This window comes from Crotalus tigris, unplaced genomic scaffold (assembly GCF_016545835.1).
Source record: "Crotalus tigris isolate CLP2741 ecotype Arizona unplaced genomic scaffold, ASM1654583v1 scf7180000020128.343356, whole genome shotgun sequence".
Taxonomy (NCBI): Eukaryota; Metazoa; Chordata; class Lepidosauria; order Squamata; family Viperidae; genus Crotalus; species Crotalus tigris.
The window spans coordinates 213423-238110 of NW_024097869.1; the positions used below are offsets into that span (position 1 = coordinate 213423).

Sequence of the window (24688 nt, forward strand, 5' to 3'; positions counted from 1 at the left end):
CCACTGCTTTCTGGTAGTTCTATTATAAAATCCATGGAAATTTCCTTCCAGGGCGCTGAGGGGGTTGCTACTGGTTGTAGCAGTCCAGGAGATTTTCTTTGTAATCTCTTGGCTGATGCACATGTTGGGCAGCTGGCTACATAGCTTTCAATGTCCTTTTTGATCGATGGCCACCAAAACTGTCTTTTAACTAAATGTAATGTTTTCACAAATCCAAAATGGCCTGCTGATTTTGAATCATGGCATAGTTGCATGAACGTCAGCCTCTGACTCTTTGGTATGTATAATTTCTCTCCCACCCAGGGTAGTCCGTCTGTAATAATGCATAGGTTTTTGTGATTCAGGAACCATTCACAGTTTCTAAGGCTTTCCTGCTTGGCTGGCTAACAGCTTTTGTAGCTTGGCTTATGCTCGGGTAGTTACTCGTGCTGCGAGATGGGGTTCAGGCATGAGTGGTTTTGTTACACTGGTTTGGGTGCTATTGTATTGAGGCATTCTGGATAATGCATCTGCTAGAAAGTTCTTCCCCCCAATGGAAATGTTGGGACCATCGCGCTTGTTTAGGGGTAAGTTTTCTCGATGCGTACGCACAAGGTTGGAGGTCCCCTTTCTCATTTTCTTATAGCAATACAGCCCCCACTGCTACATCGCTAGTGTCCGCTTGAATTACAAAGGGCTTGTCAGTGTCAGGGTGTCGCAAAATGGGTTTAGCAGAGAAAAGCCGTTTTAGTCTCTTGAATGCGGCTTGGTATTCTACTGTCCATTTTAGCGGTTGGCTGGGTTTAGGTTTTTCTTCCCCTCTGGTCTTTAATTTTGTGTTGGGTAAAGCAATTTGAGCAAATGAGGGGATAAATTGGTGACAGAAATTGGCAAACCCCAGGAAGCTTTGCAATTGTTTTTTTGTGCAGGGTGGTGCCCATTCTAACACCGCCCTGACTTTCTCAGGGTCCATTTCTATGTCCTCTGGGGAGATGCAATATCCCAGGTAGTCTTATCTTCTCCTTGTGAAATTCGCATTTAGACAATTTAGCATAGAGGTGGGCTGCCCTCAGTTTATTCAGGACTGCCCTAACCAATTTTACATGCTCTTCCATGGTCTCTGTGAATATAAGGACATTGTCCAGGTAAACTAGCATGCCCTTGTACAGGTGCTCCCTGAGTACGTCATTTATTAGCTGCATAAAGACAGTTGGAGCCCCTTGCAGTCCGAACAGGAGAACCCGGAATTGGTAACACCCCAGTGGACAATTAAATGCAGTTTTCCATTCATCTCCTTCCTTGATCCTGATTCGGTAATACATCTCCCTAAGGTCTAATTTAGTAAAGATCTTCACTTTTGACAGATGGGATAGCATATCTTTCATGAGGGGTAGGGGGTATAGGTTGCTTTCACTTATAGCGTTCAGAGCCCTATAGTCTATGCATAGACAAAGCGACCCATCTTTCTTTTCTCTGAACAATACAGGGGTAGCCATTTTTGGTTTGGCTGGCTGGATGAACCCCCATTCTAGGGGGTTTTTATCTATGAACATCTGCATTTCCTCCAATTCTTGGGGACTCATAGAATATAATCTGGGTTTTGGGAGTTCGCCCCTGGTCGGATCTCTATGGCACAGTCCGTAGGTCAATGTGGTGGTAATTCATTGGACCTCTCCTCGCTGAACACCTCCACTAGGTCCCTGTATTCCTCAGGTATTTCAGGAAGTTCCTTTTCACCCCCAACCGCCGCTTTCTCTGCCGGGGCTTCCCGGGAGGGGTTTGGCATTGGTACTCTGGTTGATTCCTCTTTTGGGAACCTAAGCTCTGCTGTCCGCCAATCCACCCGTGGATTCCATTTGGCCAACCACGCCATGCTTAGGATTATGAGGCACTCAATGCCTGGGGTCACTACGAATGTTATAGTCTCTATGTGATCCCCCAGGGTGAGTTGGAGTGGCAATGTTGCTATGGTAGCTGGCATCCCCCCTGCTATGGACACATCTAGTTGACCGAAAGAAATTGATTTCTTCAGGCTCCTCACCAGTATGCCTAGATTCCCCACTAAGGTTGGGTTGATAAGGCAACGGGTACACCCAGTCAATTAATGCCCTGACTTCTACAGCTTCAGGCATGGTGGGGGCTAGTATGGCTACTGTCCTGGAGAGGGGCACGATGGGTCCACTTACTAGGGGTTCATCTTTGGAGTTGTCATCGGATGAATTGGACGCCTTTGCTGTGTAGGCCGGAGTTCCCTTTCCTCGCTGGGCAGTTGCGGGGAACTCAACGGTCCCCATGCCTTTCATGGCTGGCTCCTTTAGCTTTGCGGGTGATTTCCCAGACTTCGCAGCCGGGCTCCAGTCTGCCTTCTCGGTTGGGGTACGTGAATGGCATTCTGCTACATGATGCCCCTCTTTTCCACACTTGAAACAGCTGGTGGTCCTCTTGGTGGTTGGCTGCTGTTTCGTGGTTTTGCGGGATGGGTCCGATGGTGATTTCCCCCATGGTCTCCCTCTGCGCTGTCTCTTTGCAGGTCGATCTTGGCTTCCTCGGCCAGGATGTACCAATCTTGTAGCTGGTGGGGATCTCCTTGGGGAAGGCAGGCATCGTAGAGATCGTAATTCGGACCATTTTTAAAATGGCTGAGCAGGATGTCTTCGGGCCAGTTCAGCTTGCTAGCCAGGGTTCGAAACTCCTGGGTATATTTGGCTACTGGTCGTCTGCCCTGCTTCACTGTTTTTATTCTTTCATGGGCTTTTCTGTCTGCCAATGGGTCTTTGAACCTGCACCTGAGGGAGAACATGAACTGACTGAAATTCAACAGATCCAGTGCGTTGGCATTGTAGAGATCCACGATCCAGTCTGCCGTGATGCCATCTAGGGTGGGATTCTGTCACTATCAGTGGGATTGTCTCGATCATACTCTTCCATATAGTTTAAAACCTGAGTTAGGAAGAACCCTAGGTGTTGTGGCTCACCCCGGAACTTCACATCGAGCGGCAGGAATTTTTGAATGGAGTGCTGCCTCTTCTTGCGTTTGTGGCGTTTTCCCTCTCGATGTGCAGCATTTGCTTGCCAGGGGGTAGGGGCAGCGACGGCGACCACAGTGGCTTCAGTGGTCTTGCTGGACGGCCCTGGGGCTTTGGCCTTGGACTCAACCTTAGTGTCCTTCTTTCCGCAACCCAAACAGATGGTTCCGGTGTAGGGTTCAGATTTCTCCTCCTTCAGGGAGTCTAGGACTATATTTTTTTAAAACAAATTTTATTGGTTTTTTAATTCTTAGAACAAAGTGCTCAAGACACACTGTGGTGCAGGGGTAATCAAACATCCAGAAATAAAACCATATATGAATAATTCAAATCAATACATCAAATATTCCCTCTCTATTTCCCTCAAATAGCTTAATATATTTAAGATAATCCATTTCTAATTTAAATTTCTATTAATCCTAAACCTGTGTTGGAGCTTTATAAATTTACAATTACCATAATCAAATTTAACTTTAAATAAACACATTATCAATTCAGGCATCCCTTCCAAGTATATTCTAGTTCCTTAATTTTATCACAACTTATTTATTTCTTCTTCCACTAATATCTCCTAATTAAAATAAAATATTAATCTACCCTATACATATCTAATCCATCCATCAATTAATCTCTTTAAGATAACAAGATAATATCAAACCTTAAATCATTTCAGTCCATTGGACGATATTCAAATTTCATCCAGTTAATTATACCTAATAACATCCATATTATCAAACAAAAACATCATCTTATTAAATTAACATTCAATTAATTATTAAGTCAATCCAGATCTAAAACACCTCTTCAATTTTCTTCATTCCATTACCTAATCGTTTTCATACAAATAAACCTATTATTCCAAAAAATACATTCTTAATCTATTTAATATATATATTCTAATAATCACCCATTTTCCGCATACTTCTAAATCTTAATCCTTAAATCAATCCATAATTCTACAATGCATTTGATCCATTACATATAATTTTAAATTTCTCTTTTCGGTCTTATTCTGGCCTTCTTTTTGTGCCAGGCAGGTTTCCATAACAAAACTTCCCTTTCAGCCGATAGGTCTCTCTTTGTTGCTTGTAATATCATTTGAGACAATAAAAAGCATCCTGTCCTCTGTATTGGGCATCTATTTCTTTTATCCTTAAAGCCTCGTTGCTTTAGAGCAGTGGTTCTCAACCTTCCTAATGCCGCGACCCTTTAATACAGTTCCTCATGTTGTGGTGACCCCCAATCATAAAATTATTTTCATTACTACTTCATAACTGTAATTTTGCTACTGTTATGAATCATAATGTAAATATCTGATATGCAGGATGTATTTTCATTGTTATAAATTGAACATAATTAAAGCATAGTGATTAATCACAAAAACAATATGTAATTATATATTGTGAAATATTTATTTCTAATTACAAATAAATGAAATTTTGTCTTGAAGCATGGTGTAGCATGGGTAACAGTCTTAATATAACAGTAAACTATATTGCTACATTTTGCGACAGTATGCGTAAAAAGCCAACCCACAGGTTGAGAACTGCTGGTTTAATGCATCCAGCAGTAAACTAAAGCAGGGGAGGGGGCTGGCTTTGCATGGCATCTAATCCCCTCTCTGCAAAAGAAAAAAAAACCAAAGCCTAAAATGATGGCCAATAACTTTAGCAAATAACACAAATAGAGTTAACAGGATCCTGTCCCGGACGGAGGCCAACTGGGTTAATGTGAAAGACAGTTTTTACCAGGGAATCCTCAAGGAGAAAGAGATTCTGCTTTAGGTATAGGTCTCCAGGTGGGATAGATTTGGCTGGGGGGGGGAGAGGGAATTTCAACAAAAGCCTCCCAATCTTAAACCCTCAAACCTCTCCAAAGGGTTTTTTCCTGAAACTCGTGAGATCTTTTTCTCATTTTACATTCTCTTCCTGATGGAAAGAAACTATTTTCTAAAAAAAGTAGGCTTGTTTTTTCTCTGCAGAAAAAGTAAGGCGTGGAGAGCCTGGATTGCACCTCCGTGCACCAGGATCTGAATTTAAAAAGAAGAAAGCAGAAGTCTGGGTATGCTGCCTTCTTTTGACAACCCCCCTCCCCTCTTTTGCATATTGGAGGGGCCCGGAGATAAATTCTATTAAAGCTGCCCAACAATGCGAGGAACTGTCAATCAAAACCACCAGATCTGCACCTTCTGTCTGCTTCCTGTAGATGTGTAACTAAGGGCGATGGTATATAGGTGATCAGATTTTCTTTCTGCAAAGCCGTCCTAGGCTTCTAAATCTCTTTTTTTTCCTTCTTTCTTTGGAGCCTTTGAAAAGCATTTTGAGCAAATAAAACAAGCCGCTCTCCAACTTTTCTCTCCCACCTTCTGTTAGGGAGTATCAAATTCACCCGATCTTCTCCTCTTGAATATTATTTCTTTCGCATTCCTAAACGGGTTCTTCCTATGATTTACTTCTTTCTTTTTTTAATATGCCATTTATTTGTTGATATTTGAAGGTAATTAATCCGGGAGGTTAAAAAGTTTGAGCAAACTATTAAACAACCAAGCCTTTGCCTATTTAATAAGGGATTGAAAAACCCGGACAGCCGACCCTCTGGAGCTTTTTCCTTGCTGGCTGCTTGAGCAGAAAAGCAGCCAAATCTCTCCTGTGGGTCTTTCCCTTCTTCCCAGGACCCCCCCATCAGCTCTCCCCTCCCCCGGCTCAGAAAAGCCAAAGAAGCGTAGAAAGATTCCACGCCTGGGAAGGACTTTTTTTTTAATGCTCCAGCAACAACTATTGGCTTGAAGATCCCCTGGCTGCTATTTTTAAAAAGCCGAGAAGAGGGAAAGAAAAGGGAAAAAAAGAGACTGGGCCTTTTTTTTTTTTTTGCACTAAAAAAAGAGGGAGAGAGAAGGGAAAAGGGAAATTTTCCCCAGCAGCTGGCTGGTCTGGCGGCGGTGCTGGTGGTGGAGCAAAGGGGAATCGGGACCCTGCACAAAGCTCTCCAGCCTTCCCAGGCTTCAGTCTGGGGTCCCTTTCCTTTGCAACTTGCAAAGGAAAGGAGGGGAGGGGAAAAAAGTCAGGGTTCGGGAGGCCCCACCTCTTTCTTTTCAGCCCAACTGGCTGGCTGGCTGGCTTGGCTTACTTGCTGGCTGGGGCTCACTGACTCTTCCTATCCCGCCCCCCGCCACCTTTGCTTTCGTGACATCGCCGCCTTTGATTTGAATGCTTTTCAAAAATTGAGTTCAAACCACGCCAATCAGTTCCTAAGACCATTGGAAATATGTCTTTTCTGATGGTCTTAGGCAACCCCTGTGAAAGGGTCGTTCGACCCCCAAAGGGGTCGTGACCCACAGGTTGAGAACCGCTGCTTTAGAGGTTCAAACCTCAGTCTTTGATTTTTTCTGATCCTCGAAGATATAGATGAAATGCTTGTAAGGTAAAATAAATTCCTCTTTAATTTCAATTGATTCCTCTTGTACTATGTTTTGGTTTATAGAATGGTCAGATGTAGTCTGAAAGTCAGTTTGAAGGTTTGGAGTAGAGTTTCTGGCTCTTAATTCTGTAGTATTTCTTTCATTGTAGCACATATTTCTTCAGTAGCCTCATAAATCTTTCCCAATATAAGTTTACAGTTTAATTGTGAATAAGGTTTCTCCATTTTAATAGTAGTTGAAGAGAATCCCCTTTTTTTTCTTTTAGTGGAGGCTGTAATTAATAAAAGTTAAGCAATATCTGCCCCCACAATTCCCACAGCTGCATCAGCTTATCTTTTTTCTTCAAGAGTAGTTTGAAGGTGGAATTTCTGGATGACGTTGTTGGTCCTAACCCTGGGACACGAACTCTCCGTGCCCAGGGTCCGAATTTCTGTCACTGGTGGGCCCATTAGGGCTGAATGCCACCCTGGAGGGGTGGCCACTGAGAGGTGAATTCTTTGAGGAAAGGGAGCTGGTGGTAGCCAGCTCCCTGAACTCAAAATAGCCTCTGGAACCAGCAAGAGAAAGGCGGAGAGATTTGCGTCTGCCGCCATCTTCAGCAGATCATCGGAAACAGGAGTCAGCTGTTTAAGGAAACAAGCAACTGATCCGGGTGACTGATATCAGTTTTTGATGCAAAGTGGACCCTTAAGAAAATTGCCTGCCTTTAATGATAAGCTGGAAGCCCAAGGGGGGGAGGAGGAGGGGATTTTTTGCTTCTCCCCCTCCCCAAAAGCGGCGGTTTCAGCGTTTTAAAAACTTTTGAAAAGTTTTTGAACTAAAGCTATATTGAAGGAACCAGCTTGTTTTATCATAGAGGGGAAGAAAGATTTATTACTATCCTATTTGGGGAAAGCCACCTTAATTGCTCTTTTTTTAGAATTTTTTTTGAAGTATTTTTCCATATTTACTGCTGGAACTTTCTCTTTTTCTTTTACTTTCTCCCTAAGTAAACGGTGAGGGAAGAAACAGCGTCCCCTGGTGGTTATTCTTGCAATTTTTTTCCTTTGTTCTCTTGCTACACTATCTTTTTTGCTACACTATCTGTGTTGATTCAGCTGTGGTATTTGGCTCAATGCCCAGACACTTGGCTTGACTGCCCAGATATTTCTACCTCGTTTGGAGATTACTAAGAGAGACTGCTCTCTATTTTTTGTTTTTGTTTTTGTCCTTGCTTGGTGTTTGATTCTCTTTTTGGATTGATTTTATTCTTTTTAAAATAAGGGAACCATAGAAGAAGTCTTTTAAGTTCACATTTGAATTATAAATCAAATATTCTTTTTTCTTTTTTTTCTTCTTCTTTTTTATTTGTTACTCTTTTTTGTCAGCCTTGTTGTGTGGATATAAACATATTTTTATCTTTCTTCTTTTTCTATTTGCTTTTTTTTTTTGCCCAAGGATCTGCTATCTCTTTTTATATTTTTTCCTACTTTTTGATATTACTATTCCTGGATATTTTTATTTTTACTTTTATCTTTTTTCTGAAGGTTTTGGATTACATATATTTTTGGGTTTTTTTTATCTCCTCTCCTTTGAGCTTTTTGGAGGAATACAACTGGCCATCGGGCCCTACTCTTGGATTACAATTAATTGGGCCATCGGGCTTGATGTTGGATTATAAATACAATAAATACAATAAGCAAGATGAGTGTTTCAAATTTGGTGAAAGGGGCAAGGAAGGGATCCTCTGTCCCTGCATCAACCTCAGTTAGTCCAGCACTTCAAAAATCGATTACAATCTTTTTACAGCCAGACACGCAGCAGAAGGATACACAAGCCATTCTCCAGGCAATTATGGATTCTAAAATGGAAATGAAAAAGGATCTTGAAGTTTTGCAAAATGATTTGCTTGAGATGGATCAAAAAATGGAATCCTTTCAACAGGCAATGTCAGATACTCAACAACGAATGCAAAATATTGAAGACAAGTCAGTAGTAGTAGACCAGAAATTAGAGGCTCTCCAAGATGAAAATCAGAGATTGGTGCAATCTAATGCGGAGGTGGAAGAAAGTATGGCAATGATGGAGTTAGAAAGCGCATCATATTTTCTAAGATTCCAAAATGTGATAGAAGAGTGATGAGAACTTGTTACTATTGATGACTGAATTATTGGCGGACTTGCTTGGAATGGAAATGGACCAAATCAAAAGAGAACTTGATCAAGTCTATAGAATGAATTCAAATTATGCAAGAAGAAATAGAGTGCCCAGGGAAGTTCATGTTAAATTCAGCAAAAGAGCAGTATGGGATGAGATCCTGAGACTAGTGAGGGACCAACCTCTGAAATACAAAGATAAAGATTTGGTAGTTCTCAAACAGATCCCAAGAAGAATTAGAGAAGCTCGAAGAGAATACCAATTCTTAATGAGGAAATTGATCAGTAAAGGAGTGAACTTCAGATGGTTGGTCCCAGAAGGACTCTTAATTTTTTGGGACACAAAGGGATATAGATTGAACACCCCACAACAAGCAGAGGATTTCTTTAATAATCATAGAGACTTCTTGGAGAGAGGTGAGGCAGAACCTAAGAAACCAGAGGAAACGACTGCAGGAACATCGAAACAAATGGAGGAAGAAGCGCCTAAAAAGACTCAATCAGAGGAAGATGTGAGGCCTAAATATCAGAGACAGATAAGCTCTCCTAGAAAATTGAGATCTCGCCACAACTGAAACTATGGAGGAAATTGGAATTCTTTCAATAAATATAAATGGTCTTAACTCCCCATCAAAAAGGAGTAAAATATTTCATAGACTACAAAAGCTAAAAATGGATATAATTTGTCTCCAGGAGACACACATCAAGTTACAACATTCTAGAATACCTGAACAATTAAAACTCGGCAAATTTTATTTTTCCTTGACATCACAAAAGAAAAGAGGGATAGCTCTATATATAAAAGAAAAGATGAATCCAAAACAAATTTATGATGATGAACAGGGAAGAATATTGATGGTTGAGATTACATGGAATCAAAAACAAATATTGATGGTTGCAATATATGCTCCCAATGAGAAGCAAGATCAATTTTTTCAGCAATTATATGATAAACTTGTGGATTTAAATTACCATAGCTTGTGTATACTTGGAGACTTTAACGCAATTGTTGATCCAGTAAGGGACTATAAAAGTTATAAACAGGGGAAAAAAGGAAGTAATATCCTACCTAAATCCTTTCTAAGAATGAAAGACAAACTTTGTATACAGGACATTTGGAGAGAGATGTACCCGGAAAAAGCACAATACACCTTTTATTCTAATAGACATAAATCATGGTCAAGAATTGACATGATATGGACTTCTTTGGACTTAAAGGCCATGATACAAGAAATTGAAATAGAATCTAACATTTGGGCAGACCATAACTCAATGAAAATGACTTGGAAAGGACTTAAGAAAAGACCGAGATGGTCCTTGAATAAATCAACATTGAAAGAAAAGGAATTTTTACAATTTGCAACAAAAGAAATAGAATTCTTTTTTAAAGTTAATAATTATTAATTATAATAATAATAATAATAAAAATTATTCAAATTGTATGGGACACGGCGAAAGCATATTTTAGAGATTTGGCCATAACTTATCTTGCTAAAAAGAATAAGGAAAAGAAACTTGCTCAATATAGATTGAAAGAACAACTTAGTATGTTGGAAGCTGAATTACAATCAGACCCTCAAAAGAAAAAGTTGAAAATACAAATGGAACTATTAAAACATAAGTTAAACTTACTTGAGACAAATACAATGGCACAACAGATTAAAAGGTCCAAACAGAATTTTTTTGAAAATGCCAATAAACCTGGGAGATGGCTGGCATAAAGATTAAAAAAAGAAAGAGAAAAAAGATTAATAAGCTAAGGGACACGGACGGTGACCTACATTGTCACAACAACTTAATGAAAAAAATTACGAAGGAGTATTTTGAGACAGTTTCTAAAGATGCAATTCAGGCCTATTTAAAAGAATCAAATCTCCCAAAGGTTCCTGAGAATATGCATCAGAGGTTAAATGAGAATGTTTCAATGATGGAAATTACAGAGGCAATAAAAAAGCAAAAGAAAGATAAAACACCAGGACCTGATGGTCTTCCTGCTGAATTCTATGTAGCGTTACAAGATACTATAACTCCAACTTTGAAAGACTTATGTAATGAAGTTTTTACACAGGCAAAAATACCGGACTCATGGACTGAAGCTAATATTACTTTGATACCTAGAGAAGATACTGGTCATACATTAATCAAAAATTACAGACTAATATCACTATTAAATGTGGATTACAAAATCTTTGCTGCAATAATGGAAGAAAGAATGAAAAACTTTTTGAATGAATTTATTCACCCAGACCAAAATGGTTTCCTGCCAAAAAGACAGATAAAGAACAACTTGAAGATTATTTTAAACATCTTGGAATACTACGAAATCCATCCAGGGAACCAGATGGCATTGATATTTCTTGATGCACAAAAAGCCTTTGATAACTTATATTGGCAATTTATGTTTCAACAACTTCAAGAAATGGACTTGGGTGAAAATTTTAACAAAGCAATTCAAGCAATTTATAAGAAACAAACTGCAAGAATACTTTTAAATGGAGATTATACAGATGGATTTGAGATTTAAAAAGGCACTAGAAAGAGATGCCCGTTTTCTCCTCTGTTGTTTATTCTTACATTAGAGGTTCTGGCAAGAAATATCAGACAAGATACAGAAATTAAAGGTCAGGAGATTAAAGACCAGAAATATAAACTACAGGCTTTTGAGGATGACTTGGTCTTCATTTTAGATGAGCCATTGCAAACAGCTGATAAACTCTTGCAGAAAATTGAGAAATTTGGAGAAATGGCTGGTCTGAAAATAAACAGGGAAAAGACTAAAGTAATAACAAAAAATTTAACAGACAAACAGAAAATTCAACTTGCTAAAATTACAAATCTTCAAATAGTTAAGAAAGTCAAATATTTGGGTATTTATTTAACTGCGAAATATACTACCCTAAAAGAAGATAATTATGAGAGATTAATGAAACAAATAAAAATAGACTTGGAAAGATGGGAAAATCTTCAATTATCACTTCTAGGAAGAATAGCGATGGTTAAGATGAACATTTTACCAAAGCTAATTTTCCTATTTCAAACAGTGCCATTAAACTTACTAAGAATTTTTTTGATGATTTAAATGCAATGATTTTAAGATTTATATGGCAAAAAAAGAAAGCGAGAATCAAATGTAAATTGTTACAAGAATCTAAGGATAGAGGGGGCTTTGAACTTCCAGATTGGAGACTTTACTATCAAGTGGCTATTTTGCTTTGGCTTAAAGAATGGATTGTATTGAGAAATAAAAGATTGCTTTATTTAGAGGGACACGACCTTCAGTTAGGTTGGCATGCTTTTATATGGTACGAAAAATTTAAAGCACATAAGTACTTTCAAAATCATGCGATAAGAAACGTACTACTTTCAGAATGGGAGAAAATTAAACATAAAATATATATGAAAATACCTGAGTGGCTTTTAACAATGGAAGCATTTGCTTATTCAAATCTGATCAACTATGACAAACTAATTAGTTATAAAGAGATTTTGGACAAAGAAGGAAAACTTAAGGACAGGCAAACTTTACAACTACAAGGTATTGACTTGACATGGTGGTCCTATTTGCAAATTCAAACAAGATACGAAAAAGATATAAAATCGACAGGTTTTTACAAAGAACAGACCCCATTAGATAAAATTTTGTTAAAAATAGATGAGAATTTGATTAGAAAACTCTATAAATTTATTTTAAACTGGAAGATGGAAGAAGAACAAGTGAAAGAAACAATGATAGTATGGGCGAAGAACTTTGGACATTCTATAGATTTGGAAGACTGGCAAAAACTTTGGGATAAAAATATTAAGCTTACAAAAGCGGTAGCATATAAAGAAAATTTATATAAGATGATTTATAGATGGCATATGACACCAGTTCGCTTAGCGAAAATGTTTAAAAATGTTTTGGATATTTGCTGGAAATGTAAACAACAGCCAAGCACTTACTACCATGCCTGGTGGATATGCCCTATTGCTAAGAAGTATTGGTCTAAGACCCATAGATGGTTGGAAAAGATGATGAAACTACAGATAAAATTTAAACCAGAATTGTTTTTGTTAGGAATATTAAGACCTAATTATGGTAGGGAATTTCCGGTAGCGCAGCATTGCCGATGGTGGCTATTTTTTAGCTGTCCTTCTGAGACAGCGTTAAAACTGCCGAGGACAGCAGAAATCAGCTGTTCCGCGGTTTAAAACCTCCTTCCTGGGCTAAAGGAAGGAGGGGAGTTTTCACCCAGAATAGTGGTAGAGCCTCTGAAATCCCCAAAGAGATTTTTTGGGGGGTGAAAAGAGTGCTCCCACGGAGTTCAGGGTGTCTCCGCTTCTCAGAAGCCTTTGTTCCTTGTCGTTTGGGACAAAGCAAGATGCCGCTCCCACCTCTGCGATTAAAGAGAACGGGTGAGTTATTCAAAAAGCGGACAGACTGATCGGTGGATTTTGCTTTTTGGTTTTAGTTGGACTTTAATTTTAAAGAATTACTTTCATTTTTTTCATTTTTCTTGTAGAGAGGGAAAGTAAAATGTGAGGTTTTTTTTGAGCGCTTGAAAGGAAACGGAACGGGCTTTGGTTACTTTATTACTTTTTTTCTTTTTCATTTTTCTTTTTTGTTACAATGGCTTTTTGAAGGAGATTGTGGGTTTTAATAGGAGGAGTTACTTTCCCTCTTTTTTGTCTATTTTTTATTTTGGGGGGGGATTTTTCTCGTATTTTTTAAGAAGGAGGAAAGAAGAAAATTTTTCTTTTTTTTTTTTTTTTTTTTTTTTTTTTTTTTTTTTTTATTATTATTAAAAGTTTTATAAATTTTACAAAAAAGAAAAAAGAATACAAAACAAGAGACAACATATACAAAAAAATAAAACTAAACAATACATATATATAAAAAAAAAACCCCCACCCCTCCCAAAACCCCCCCCTCCCTTCCCCCCCCCTGAGCTTCCCAGAGCAGAATATAGGCTTAAGAAGTAAAAATAAAAATTAAATTAAGAACTTTATATTTATATATATAAAAAGATTATCTATAATATATATAAAAATAAAACTTATGAAAAAACTATATAATATTTTTGTATACCCAATCTAAATTGTATAAATTTTATCCATTTATCCCAAACAGCAAGAAACTTCTCTTGCGTTTGTTGCTTTAAGAAAGCCGAAATCTTTGCCATTTCCGCCAGATAAGCTACTTTAAGAAACCATTCCTGCAATGTAGGCAAAGATTCCTTCTTCAAATATTGTCCTACTAACAGCCTAGCGGCTGTAATCAAATTTAACATCAAAACAACCTCCTTTGTATCACAATCTGTAACAATACCTAACAAAAATAATTGCGGAGTAAATTTTACCCTCCTTCTAAAAATTCTCTGGATATTCCACCATATTTTGATCCAAAATGCTTTTATCTCTCTGCATGACCACCAAATATGATAATAGGAAGCCTCCTTATAACCACATCTCCAACATTTGGGTTGCACGTCAGGTACATATAAGACATTTTTTGTGGATCAAGGTGCCATCTATAAAACATTTTATAAAAATTCTCCCTTAAGTTCTGTGCTTGTGTAAATTTGACATTTCTCACCCAAATATTTTCCCAGGTGTCCAATGAGACTGGCTCACCAAAATTCTGCGCCCATCTTATCATACAATCTTTAATTAGTTCCGTTTCTGAATCCAATTCAACTAAAACCGCATAAATTCTCTTAATGTGGGTTTGTCTTGAATCCTTCACTTGCTTAATAAGATTTTCATCTTCTCTAAGAAAAACCACCTTACAATCCATCTTCCATCTGTCTAATAATTGCCTATATTGGAACCAAGAATAAATAAAGTTTTCTTGCGCTAACTCTTCCCGTGATTTTAATTGCCAGTTTTGTCCATCCCATTTAAGTAACTGTCTGTAAGACACCATATCCATTTTAACCCCTCTTTTTATTGCTTCTATCGCATGCCAAGGTATAGCCCATAATGGTACTTTGAAATCACTTTTATAATATTTTCTCCAAATCCTAAGTAAAGAAATTCTTAAGATATGAGATTTAAAAGCCCAATCCATTTTTTTATTGAATATTAAATAGGCATGCCACCCATAAAGTAAATCCCATCCCATTTTTCTTAAAATGGCTTCAAAGCGCCAAGTAACTTCTACAGTACCTAAGGTGGCTTCTTCTCCGGCGATACTACCAGCGCAACAACCTAAATCCAGATCACCACCACCTTCTCGGTCTGTACAACTACTTATGGTAAAAGACCTTCAAAATGTTATGGGAAATGTTATATGCCAAATTAGAGGAGAAGTGAAGCAGATCTTAGTAGAGAATAACAATATTTTGAGGCAAGATATAGTCCTGGCTCTAAAAGGACTTGCTTCTCTTGTTGAAAAGCTGGATTCTCGTGTTGAAGAAGTAGCAGATAAAGTGGATGTATTGGAGGAAAAATTTGAAGGGATGGAAAAAAAGATGGAAATTTCACAAGATGAAATTGTTATGTCTCAATATAGAGAGATGGAGTATGCTTTAAGAATCAGAGGTCTGATGGAAAATATGCAAGAAAACTTGAGAGAGATGGTGGCAAATGACTTTGCTGTGATTTTGGATAGAAAAAAAGAGGAAATATCTGGAGAAATTGAAAAAATACTTAGAGTTAATTCTTGGGTGGCAAAGCAGAGAAATTTGCCAAGAGATGTGGTAATTTACTTTGGGAAAAGATCTCTACGCAATGAAATTATACAAGCTTTTTATAATAAGAGATTTCAGATTGCTGCACAAGATGTAATAATTTTAAAGGAAATCCCATCCAAAATTTTAAGAAGAAGAAAAGAGTTTGCTTTTTTAGCAGATGAACTTAAAAAGAGGCAGATGCCATTCAGATGGGATATTACATTTGGAATTGTGGTGAGTCACGCGGGGACACGTTATAGACTTAATACTGTTTTTAAAGCAAGAGAGTTTTATACTTCAGTCCTGGGAGCGCGCTCATCACCACCTATAATGTTAAAAGTTTTGGGAGAGAAGGAGTCAGAACAGCAGTCTGAAGAAGTTGTATTGATGAAAGCTGGAAAAATACAGGCTGAATGGTTTCAACAAGCTGAGATGAAGGAGCAGAGAATGACTCATGCAGCATATAAACGTAAGGAAAAGGAACCAAAAAAGAAGGATGTTAAAGACGTTTCACAAGAATTTGTCTCTGAGCCTGTGAGAGGAGCAAGACCTAAGAGATCTTTGGTGCAATATTCTATGGTAGATCTCCAAGCAGTCTTCTCTAGGCTACTGGATGATGGAGATGGCAAAGCTCCTGACATGGAATGTTAACAGCCTTAATTCTCCACAGAAAAGGAAGAAAATATTTCACTATTTGAAGCAACATAATAATGATATTGTTTATTTGCAGGAAACCCATATTATTGTTAAGGATCAAAAATATTTAGTTAATGCTCGATTGGGATCTCATTTTGTATCTTTTGCTCTTGGGAAAAAAGGGGGTGTAGTTATTTATGTTAAGCAAAATTTATCAGCTTCTTTAATAGATTCTGATCCCCAAGGGAGATATGTAATGATTGAAGTGGGACTGAATGGTAAGAAAATACTTATAGTAGGTTTGTATGCTCCAAACCAACAACAAGAACAATTTTACAGGCTTTTAACATCAAAAAATGACTTTATTGGATTATAGATCTGTTATATTGATGGGAGACTGGAATGGAGTTTTGGATACATAGAGAGATAAAAAAGGACTTTCCACTTCTTTTAAACAGGCTAAATTATCTAAAGCCTTTTTTGATTTGAAAGAGGACTGGGAGTTGCAAGATTATTGGCGAGAACATAATATGGAAGAGAGAGATTTCACTTTTTTTCTGATAGACATCAATCCTTTTCAAGAACTGATTTTTTTTTTTATTACAATGGATTTATATTTTAGGGTAAAAAATGTAAAGATTTTCCCAAGGACATTGACAGACCACAGTCCTGTGTGGATGGAGCTGGCCACTGAAAAAGAGGAGAGAAGATCTTGGAGGTTGAATGAGAACTTATTTAGACAAGAAATGAATGTTCAGAAACTTAAAGAGTATTTAAAGGAATATTTTATTTTAAATATGCATAAGGGAACTTCAATGGCAATGGTATGGGATGCAAGTAAAGCTTATATGCGTGGGGTTTTGATACAAATGAATAAGGCTTATAGGCAAAAGCAGATGCAAAAACGTAAGGAGTTGGAAGATGAGATTAAATTAAAAGAAAAAGTTTTAATCTTGAATCCTTCAGATGAGAAGGCAAAGGTATCTATAAATTTGCTTAAAGCACAATTTAATATGTTAATGGAGGATCAGACTGCAACCAATTTACTTTATATGAAACATAATACATTTTGTAATGCTAATAAGCCAGGGAGATGGCTGGCTTATCAATTGCGGAAGAAGCAGAGGTTGAGAATTATAGATAAAATAAATTATAATGGTAAACTGGTTTATCAGAAGGAATTGATTAAAAAATCTTTTTTAAATTATTATACAAAATTATATATGGGTAAGAAAGTACAGGGTTCAGATATAAATACTTACAAGATGCTCATTTTCCTAAGTTAACAGAAGATCAGAAACAAGAGATTAATGGACTTATTACTACAGAAGAAATTATTACAGCAATCAAACAATTAAAAGAAGGTAAAACACCGGGTACTGATGGACTGACATCAATTTATTACAAAACTTTGATAGATGATATGATAGAACCTTTAAAGGAACTTTTTAATGATATATTACAGGGATTAGAGGACCCCCCCCCCGTCTTGGGGTAGGGCTTTTATATCTTTGATCCCAAAAGAGGATCAAGATCTTACTTTACCAAAAAATTATAGACTTATATCTCTTTTGAATGTAGATTATAATTTTTTTTCAAAAATCTTAGCTAATAAACTTATGATTGTATTGAATCAAGTAATACATACGGATCAAACAGGTTTTATAACCGGAAGATACATGAAGAATAATGTTAGACAAATTATTAATTTAATAGAATATTTGGATAAGAAGAACCAGATCTCTGCAGGATTGTTTTTTTTTTAGATGCTGGAAAGCCTTTGATCAGTTAAATTGGCAATTTATGTTAAGATTGGTTGAGGAAATGAATTTTGGAGATAAAATTTTACAGGCTCTTCGAGCTATTTATCAAAGACAAACAGCACAACTTATAGTTAATGGAGGTTTATCTGAGGTATTTCAAATTGAAAAGGGAACCAGACAGGGTTGCCTACTGTCGCCTTTATTGTTTGTTTTAACTTTAGAAATTTTGTTGATTAAAATTCGTGAATCATCTAAAATAAAAGGAATAGAGATTAATAAGAATGATTATAAATTAAGGGCTTTTGCAGATGATTTGGTTGTTACTTTGTCTCAACCAACTTATTCTGTAATGGAGTTGTTTCAATTGATAAATCAATTTGGACATGTTTCTGGTTTTAAAGTTAATAATAATAAGACTAAAATATTGCCAAAAAATATGACTAATTTGGATAAGGAGACTTTAGTTAGATTAACAGGTTTTGAAGTTGTCAATAAGGTAAAATATTTGGGGATATTTTTATCAGCTTCTAATGCAAAATTGTATAAAAATAATTATGAAAGGTTGTGGCTTAAAATACAAAAGGATTTAAACAACTGGAAAAAGTTGCAATTATCTTTGTTGGGGAGAATAGCAGCGGTTAAAATGAATGTTTTGCCAAAGTTTCTTTTTTTATTTCAAATGATACCTATTTTGAAGAAAGAGGCAAACTTAGATGAATGGCAAAAAGGTATTAATAAATTTATTTGGGCAGGGAAAAAACCAAGAGTAAAACTTAAAATCATACAAGATGTACGAGAGAGAGGTGGACTCAAGGTACCGAATTTGAAATTGTATTATGATGCTGTGGTTTTAACATTGATTAGTGATTGGATTAATTTAACAAATGTAGATATACTCCTTTTGGAAGGGTGGGATTTATTATATGGATGGCATGCCTATTTAATCTATAATAAAAAGGTGGATAGGGCTTTTAAGTCTCATAGTTTAAGAATTTCTTTACTTCGAGTGGAAGAAATACTACATAATAAATTCAAGAATTCCATTATGGACTATTCCAGGGCATGCAATAGAAGGAATAAGGAAAGGAGTGAAGATGGATAGTATCTCTTATAAACAATTACCTAATTGGGATGGGAAAAATTGGCAATTAAAACTTATAGATGAATTAGCACAAGAAAATATTAATTACTCGTGGTTTCAGTACAGACAATTATTGGAAAGGTGGAAGATAGATTATAAAGTGGGTTTGATTAGAGAGGATGAGAATTTGTTGAAACAAATTAAAGATCAAAGTCGAACTCATATAAAAAGAATTTATGGCGTATTAGTGGAAATGGATTCAGAAACAGAATTAGTTAAAGATTGTATGGTTAAATGGGCTCAAAATTTTGAAGAACCGATTTTATTAGATACATGGGAGACAATTTGGGTGAGGAATGTTAAATTTACACAAGCTCAAAACTTACGGGAAAATTTTTATAAAATGTTTTATAGATGGCACCTTGAGCCACAAAAGATGTCTCGTATGTACTCAAATTTGCAACCTAAATGTTGGAGATGTGGATGCAACGTATTATCATATTTGGTGGTCATGTAAAAGTATAAAAATTTTTTGGATTAAGATATGGTGGAATATTCAAAGAATTTTTAATAGAAGGATAAAATTTACACCACAATTGTTTTTGTTAGGTATTGTATCTGATTGTGATGATAAAGAAATTATTTTAATGCTAAACTTAATTACAGCGGCAAGGTTGTTGATAGGACAATATTGGAAGAAGGAATTTTTGCCAACTTTGGAGGAATGGTTTTTTAAAGTTTCTTATTTATATGAAATGGCAAAAATTTCGGCTTATTTGAAAGATCAAATGCAAGAGGAATATTTATTGGTGTGGAAAAGATGGATAAACTTTATACAGTATAAGTATGATATTAGAAAATATTATTTAGCTTTTGAATAATCTATATTTAAAGTTTAAGATAATGATTAGAAATGTAGATTTGTTTTGTCTTTTTTTCTTCTTTTTTTATATATATTGGAGTTACAAGTATTCAAAAATTTGTTTTTTGAATGTAGTTATATTTGTTTGAATTGTATTTAAGTTTAAATGGTTTTTTTTTTAAAAAAATTCTAGTTAACCCTGTATTCAGCTCTGGGAAGAAGGGGGGAGGGTTTTGGGGGGGCTGGGAGGGAGTGGGTAAGGGATTTTATTGTAAAATTGTAAAAATTTATAATAATAAAAAAGACCTAATTATGGTAAAGAGATTGACTATTTGATATTGCATATTTTAACAGCTGCAAGGATAGTATTTGCCCAATTTTGGAAAAATGAGAACTTACCATCTGACCAGATTATAATTACTAAAATTTTAGAGTGTGCAGAAATGGATAGACTAACATTAGAAATGGATAGACTAACATTAGAAATGAAAGAAAAAGATGATTCAATTTATTTTAGAACTTGGGAAAAAAATTATCAATGGTTAGAGACAGGTTAGAACTTGAAGGATTTAATATTTTAGAATAGATGATGGATTTTTAACCGAGTTCTAACTAACATTTTGATGATATGATTATTTTTTCTGATTTATTGATTTTCATTTGTTACTTTTAATTGATAGGATTTTTTGAGATTTTATTAATAGTGTTTACTTAATAGAGTAACATATTTGTTTACTAATTGTTCTTAATATGTTATAGTCTAAGCTTCGTAAAAATGGTTGAATATGATATTTACTCATTATTATGATCCGTATGGTAGCTTGCTTGTTGAAATACATGATTGTACCTATCCTTATTTTACCCTAAACCCTTTATTCCCTTCCCCTTCCCCTTTCCTCCCACCCCCTCCCTTTACCATACCTGTATTGTTCCTATTTTTCCTCATCTACATAAACTTAATAAAATTTTGTTAAAAAAAAAAAGTAGTTTGAAGGTCAAGTCCATCTCATCTCCAAACAATAATCAGCAGTTACAATGTTAACTTTTCGCCACTAGATGTCCTCAGGAGATTAAACAAATCTTTTCCAGACACCATTTTTTCCCTTTTTTTTATCTTTGAAAAGGTGGAAAAAGAAATAATCTTCCAGTGTAAAATAACAGTACAGCTCTTAGAAAAGAGTTTTTTCTGTACCCCAAATGAGAATAAGGTGTAGTCTTTAAAAAATTTTGTTCTATCCTTTTGCTCAGCACCTTTCTTCCCATGCATACAAAAGCTGCCTTTTCAAGACAGGGAAATAATTCCAACAAAGCTTTTACAGCCAAAAAAAAAAAAAAAAAAAAAAAACAGAATAGGGCAGTGGTGGTGAACCTATGGCACGGGTGCCAGACGCGGCACTCAGAGCCCTCTCTGTGGGCATGCGTGCCTCGCCCCAGTCCTAGGCCTTCAGTTGGGTTTTATAAAACCTTTTCGCTTTAGGCTTCCATCACCGTGTACAAAAAAAAAGGTTCAATCAATCAGTCAATTTCAACTTCTCGTGGGAAAAAAAGATCTTGCAAAGTTGGAATTTATTGATTGAACTTTTTAGTCCCACCACTCTGCAGTTATCACCGCAGCCATGCCCACCCAATGGGCCACACCCACCCGGCACCCGACGATGCATAAGTGGGTTTTGGGTTGCAGTTTGGACATTCTAAAAGGTTCGCCATCACTGTAATAGGGTGAAGAGAAGAGCAGAAGGGGTCTCACCCAGCTCATCCGTGGTGGGTCTATTACTTTTAGATGTACTTGTGACTTTTGGCTGGTGCAGCAGGGTAATCGGCCATGTTGCAGGACGATCTTTGCTCCGTCGGCCCTAAGGAGATAGCTGGAGCCACGAGAGAAGCTGCCGCCCTCCCGCAGTCACCAGCAAGCCTCTTCCTCGGTGGTTGCCCCTCCAGGGTGACCTTCAACCCACTAAGGGGTCTACTGGCAAAGAAAACCCAGCTGGTGTGGAGACGAGTCTCCAGACATGACCAGCATCGCCGCGTACCGGAACTGGAAGTCAGGGAGTCTAGGACTATCTTCATCATGCCGATCACCTGCTCCAGCAACCGGCTCGAATGCCCCAATCGTCCTTCTTCCTGACACCCATCGACCACCGAGGGTTGTGGTTGTGCACCTCTACTACCTCTTCTTCTGATGAGTAGGTAGTCTCAGAGCTGAATAGTTTGCTGGGATCCGGCCAGCAGGGGGGTTCCCCTTTTGAGGTGGATTCTTCTTTCCCTGCTCCATTGTCTGACATGGTCTTGCGAAGTCCCCCGGTAAGGGCTTTCCTTTTGGGCTGACTATTACTGCAGATCCTGTCTAATGTCAGGAGGATGATAGAGGAAAACAAGGCAATAACCCTCAAGTGCTTCTCCCCTCCAGGAGTATGGCAGAACCCAGGGAGAGAAGAGAATGTGGTTCGGGTTTAGAAAGAAAAGGAAAAGGAAAAGGAAAAGGCCCTTTAGAATATGGGTTCTGACACAATAAAAAATTCTGTTCCTTTTTTGTCTCTTATTTATCAAATTTATATGGCCACCCATCTCACAAGAAATTCTGGGCAGAATAGCCTTTGTAATAAATAACTAACTTACTATGTATCTAACATTTTTTCCAAATTTAAAAAATCCCAAAAGACTTTTCCAATGCTAAGCCTGGATTCAAAAGTCAGATCTTTTAGACGTATTTCAGATTTCAGTTATTCTGTCCAAGGATTCCTGAATTCCTCAAGTAGGATACATGATCTTATATATATCTTAATGTATGCATATGATGTATGGATGTGAGCAAGGAGAAGTGTGGCCTATAAGATTCAAAAGGAAGAATCCATAAAAGTATACATATTAGGGCCCACAGAGTGATCTTAAATAGAAGTAGCACACAACTTCATACTTCTGAATATGATTTTGACTTCTACAGGTATGCCCACTCTGCAAATGAGGAGGAGCCTTTGAGGGCTAAACTAAAATCTCAGGAAGGATCATATACTGCAGGTATGTCAAACTTGCGATGTCATGTGATGTCGCACAACATATTGCGACTTTTTCCCTATTGCCGGCAATGGGGTAGGCGCGGTTTCAGCGTGACATCACAGAACAATTATTCCTAATTGATAAAGTATCTACTAGTTAATGGTGATTCTACAGAGGCAGGTGGCCTGACATTACAGAAAACATACCATTGATCAAGTTTTATACTGAAGACAAAACATACCAAAACAAAAAGAGAAAGTTTAGAAAGTTCTTGTTACTTAATACCCTAAAACCATTGAAAAATGTGTGCATGTCAGTTTACTATACAAATCTCCAATTAACTTATCAGGGATGGTAAAATTCTTGCAACTTTATCGCAGACTTACTAACAATTCCATTTTCTTTTTCACAAGCTGATGACTTGTTGCTGCAGCTGGACCACTATTACAAGACTGTTCAACTTCCACTTGTTGATTTCTGGCTTCCTGTTGCTCAGCCTTCTCCAGAGGCAATAATGCTGCTCCATCTGACAATTCCAATGTTTCTTCGATCTTCTGAGGTGCCTTTTTCTGCTGCAGACATTGGTGGTTTTTGTTTACTGAAGGCCCTTGTGGATCTAAAAAGCACAAATAGGTAGATGTTGGTTTTACACAGCTGAAAAATATCACTTCTCCCAAGGAAGCGAATAAAAGAAAAACATGTCCTGCGTTCAGCCCTCATAAAAACTATTTAAAATACTTTAAGTTGGCATGACATTAACTGATATAAAAGATAAAAACAAACTATTAACACAAACTACTAAGAAATACATGTCTGCAGCTCCTGCTAACATTACAAGTAGTACATGGGCCTAATTTGCAATATATGATTAACTTTCTTTAAACCCATCAGTTCTTTGTTGCCACACTTTCATATATCTATGAGAAGAGAGTATTTCTATACAAATAGCAGAACTTTTGCATTTTTATTTAAAAGAACTGAGACTTACATAGAGACCAACACTAATTTTGGAATCAAGTGTTTTTGGAACAGCATCATGGCAACAGTTTTTCTTTTTAAATTAGTGTAAATAAAGAACATGAATTAGGGATAGGTCCTTTGCATCTTCACTCCCCACCTCTGCCCAAATAACAATACCAGTATTTTGCCATGATTATTAGCCACACAAGTTCAGGCTGATGTAAGTTTGTGTCAAAAACCATGCAGAGGCTAACAAATTCTCCATTCTTACTACTTCACTTTCGGAAAGACAATTCATTATATTATTTTATTGTTTTCTCTAGGAAAATTTTGCTTCAGCTGAGATTAAGATTGGCAGATGATGGAAAAGTCTGCAAGGTCCCAGAGACTCTCAAACTCTGGTTTCTTAAATTGGCTTTGGTCTGAGAGATTATTTAGGTCTTGGGTAAATAGTTGCCAAGGAACCCAGTTCTACTCTTTTTCCAAGGCACTTTCTTTGAAGCTCTTTCTCACCCATAAATCCCCCCCCCCCCGAGAATATTGAAGATTCGTAGGGGAAAGTTAATATCTAAAGTACCTGTTGCCTTGTATAAAGTTTTACAAACTACGCAAGAGAATAGTTCTCCCTATTTTGTGGCATTTATTAGATTTATATACCACCTTTATTCTGAGTAACTCAAAGCAACATAAACAGCAAGCGCTCTTCTATTTTCTCCATAACTTATAAGGTTGCGTGCCTAAAGGAGGACTAGCATTTATGGTCTCTTGGTTACTAGTCCAGCATTTTAACCAAACCGACTCTTTAGTTTGGCCTGAATCTTTCAACGATCTATTTTGACATTCATTAGCACAATAGCCTTTTCTTAATCAGAAATTTTGCAAATAATGCTAGCTCCCCTGCGGCAAATAAGTCCAGGGATCTCCTAGTTCATCTTTGCTTTCTCTACATACCACCCGACGTATTTCCTTAGAGAAAGCTCTTCTGAAATTAAGAGGATTATTCCCATTCTGGCAGACAACCGGAGCCTATGTGATTCGCGCATCTCACCCCCACCCCGGGGAGATGACATCAGAGGAGAGGAACCGATGAGCTGCTTTGAAATCCTGGAATCCCAGCCGATTAGTTCTCAGCCAGTTCCAGCAGCCCAGGCTGCTCCTTGCTTCCACTAGAGCCGCTGCTA

The 24688-nt window shown here is 37.1% G+C and overlaps 1 protein-coding gene across 3 annotated transcripts in view; it reads right to left on the reverse strand.

Annotated features, from left to right (window-relative positions):
• GORAB (golgin, RAB6 interacting) overlaps nucleotides 1-24688 on the reverse strand; it is a 33646-nt gene that overhangs the window by 4685 nt on the left and 4273 nt on the right. For 2 of the 3 annotated variants that reach the window (XM_039365564.1, XM_039365565.1), the window contains exon 2: nucleotides 22938-23163. In XM_039365564.1, coding sequence (XP_039221498.1) covers nucleotides 22938-23163 — 226 coding nt within the window. Of the gene's footprint in view, nucleotides 1-22937; nucleotides 23164-24555; nucleotides 24687-24688 lie in introns of those variants that run through there. The other variant, XM_039365566.1, reaches the window with a different exon arrangement.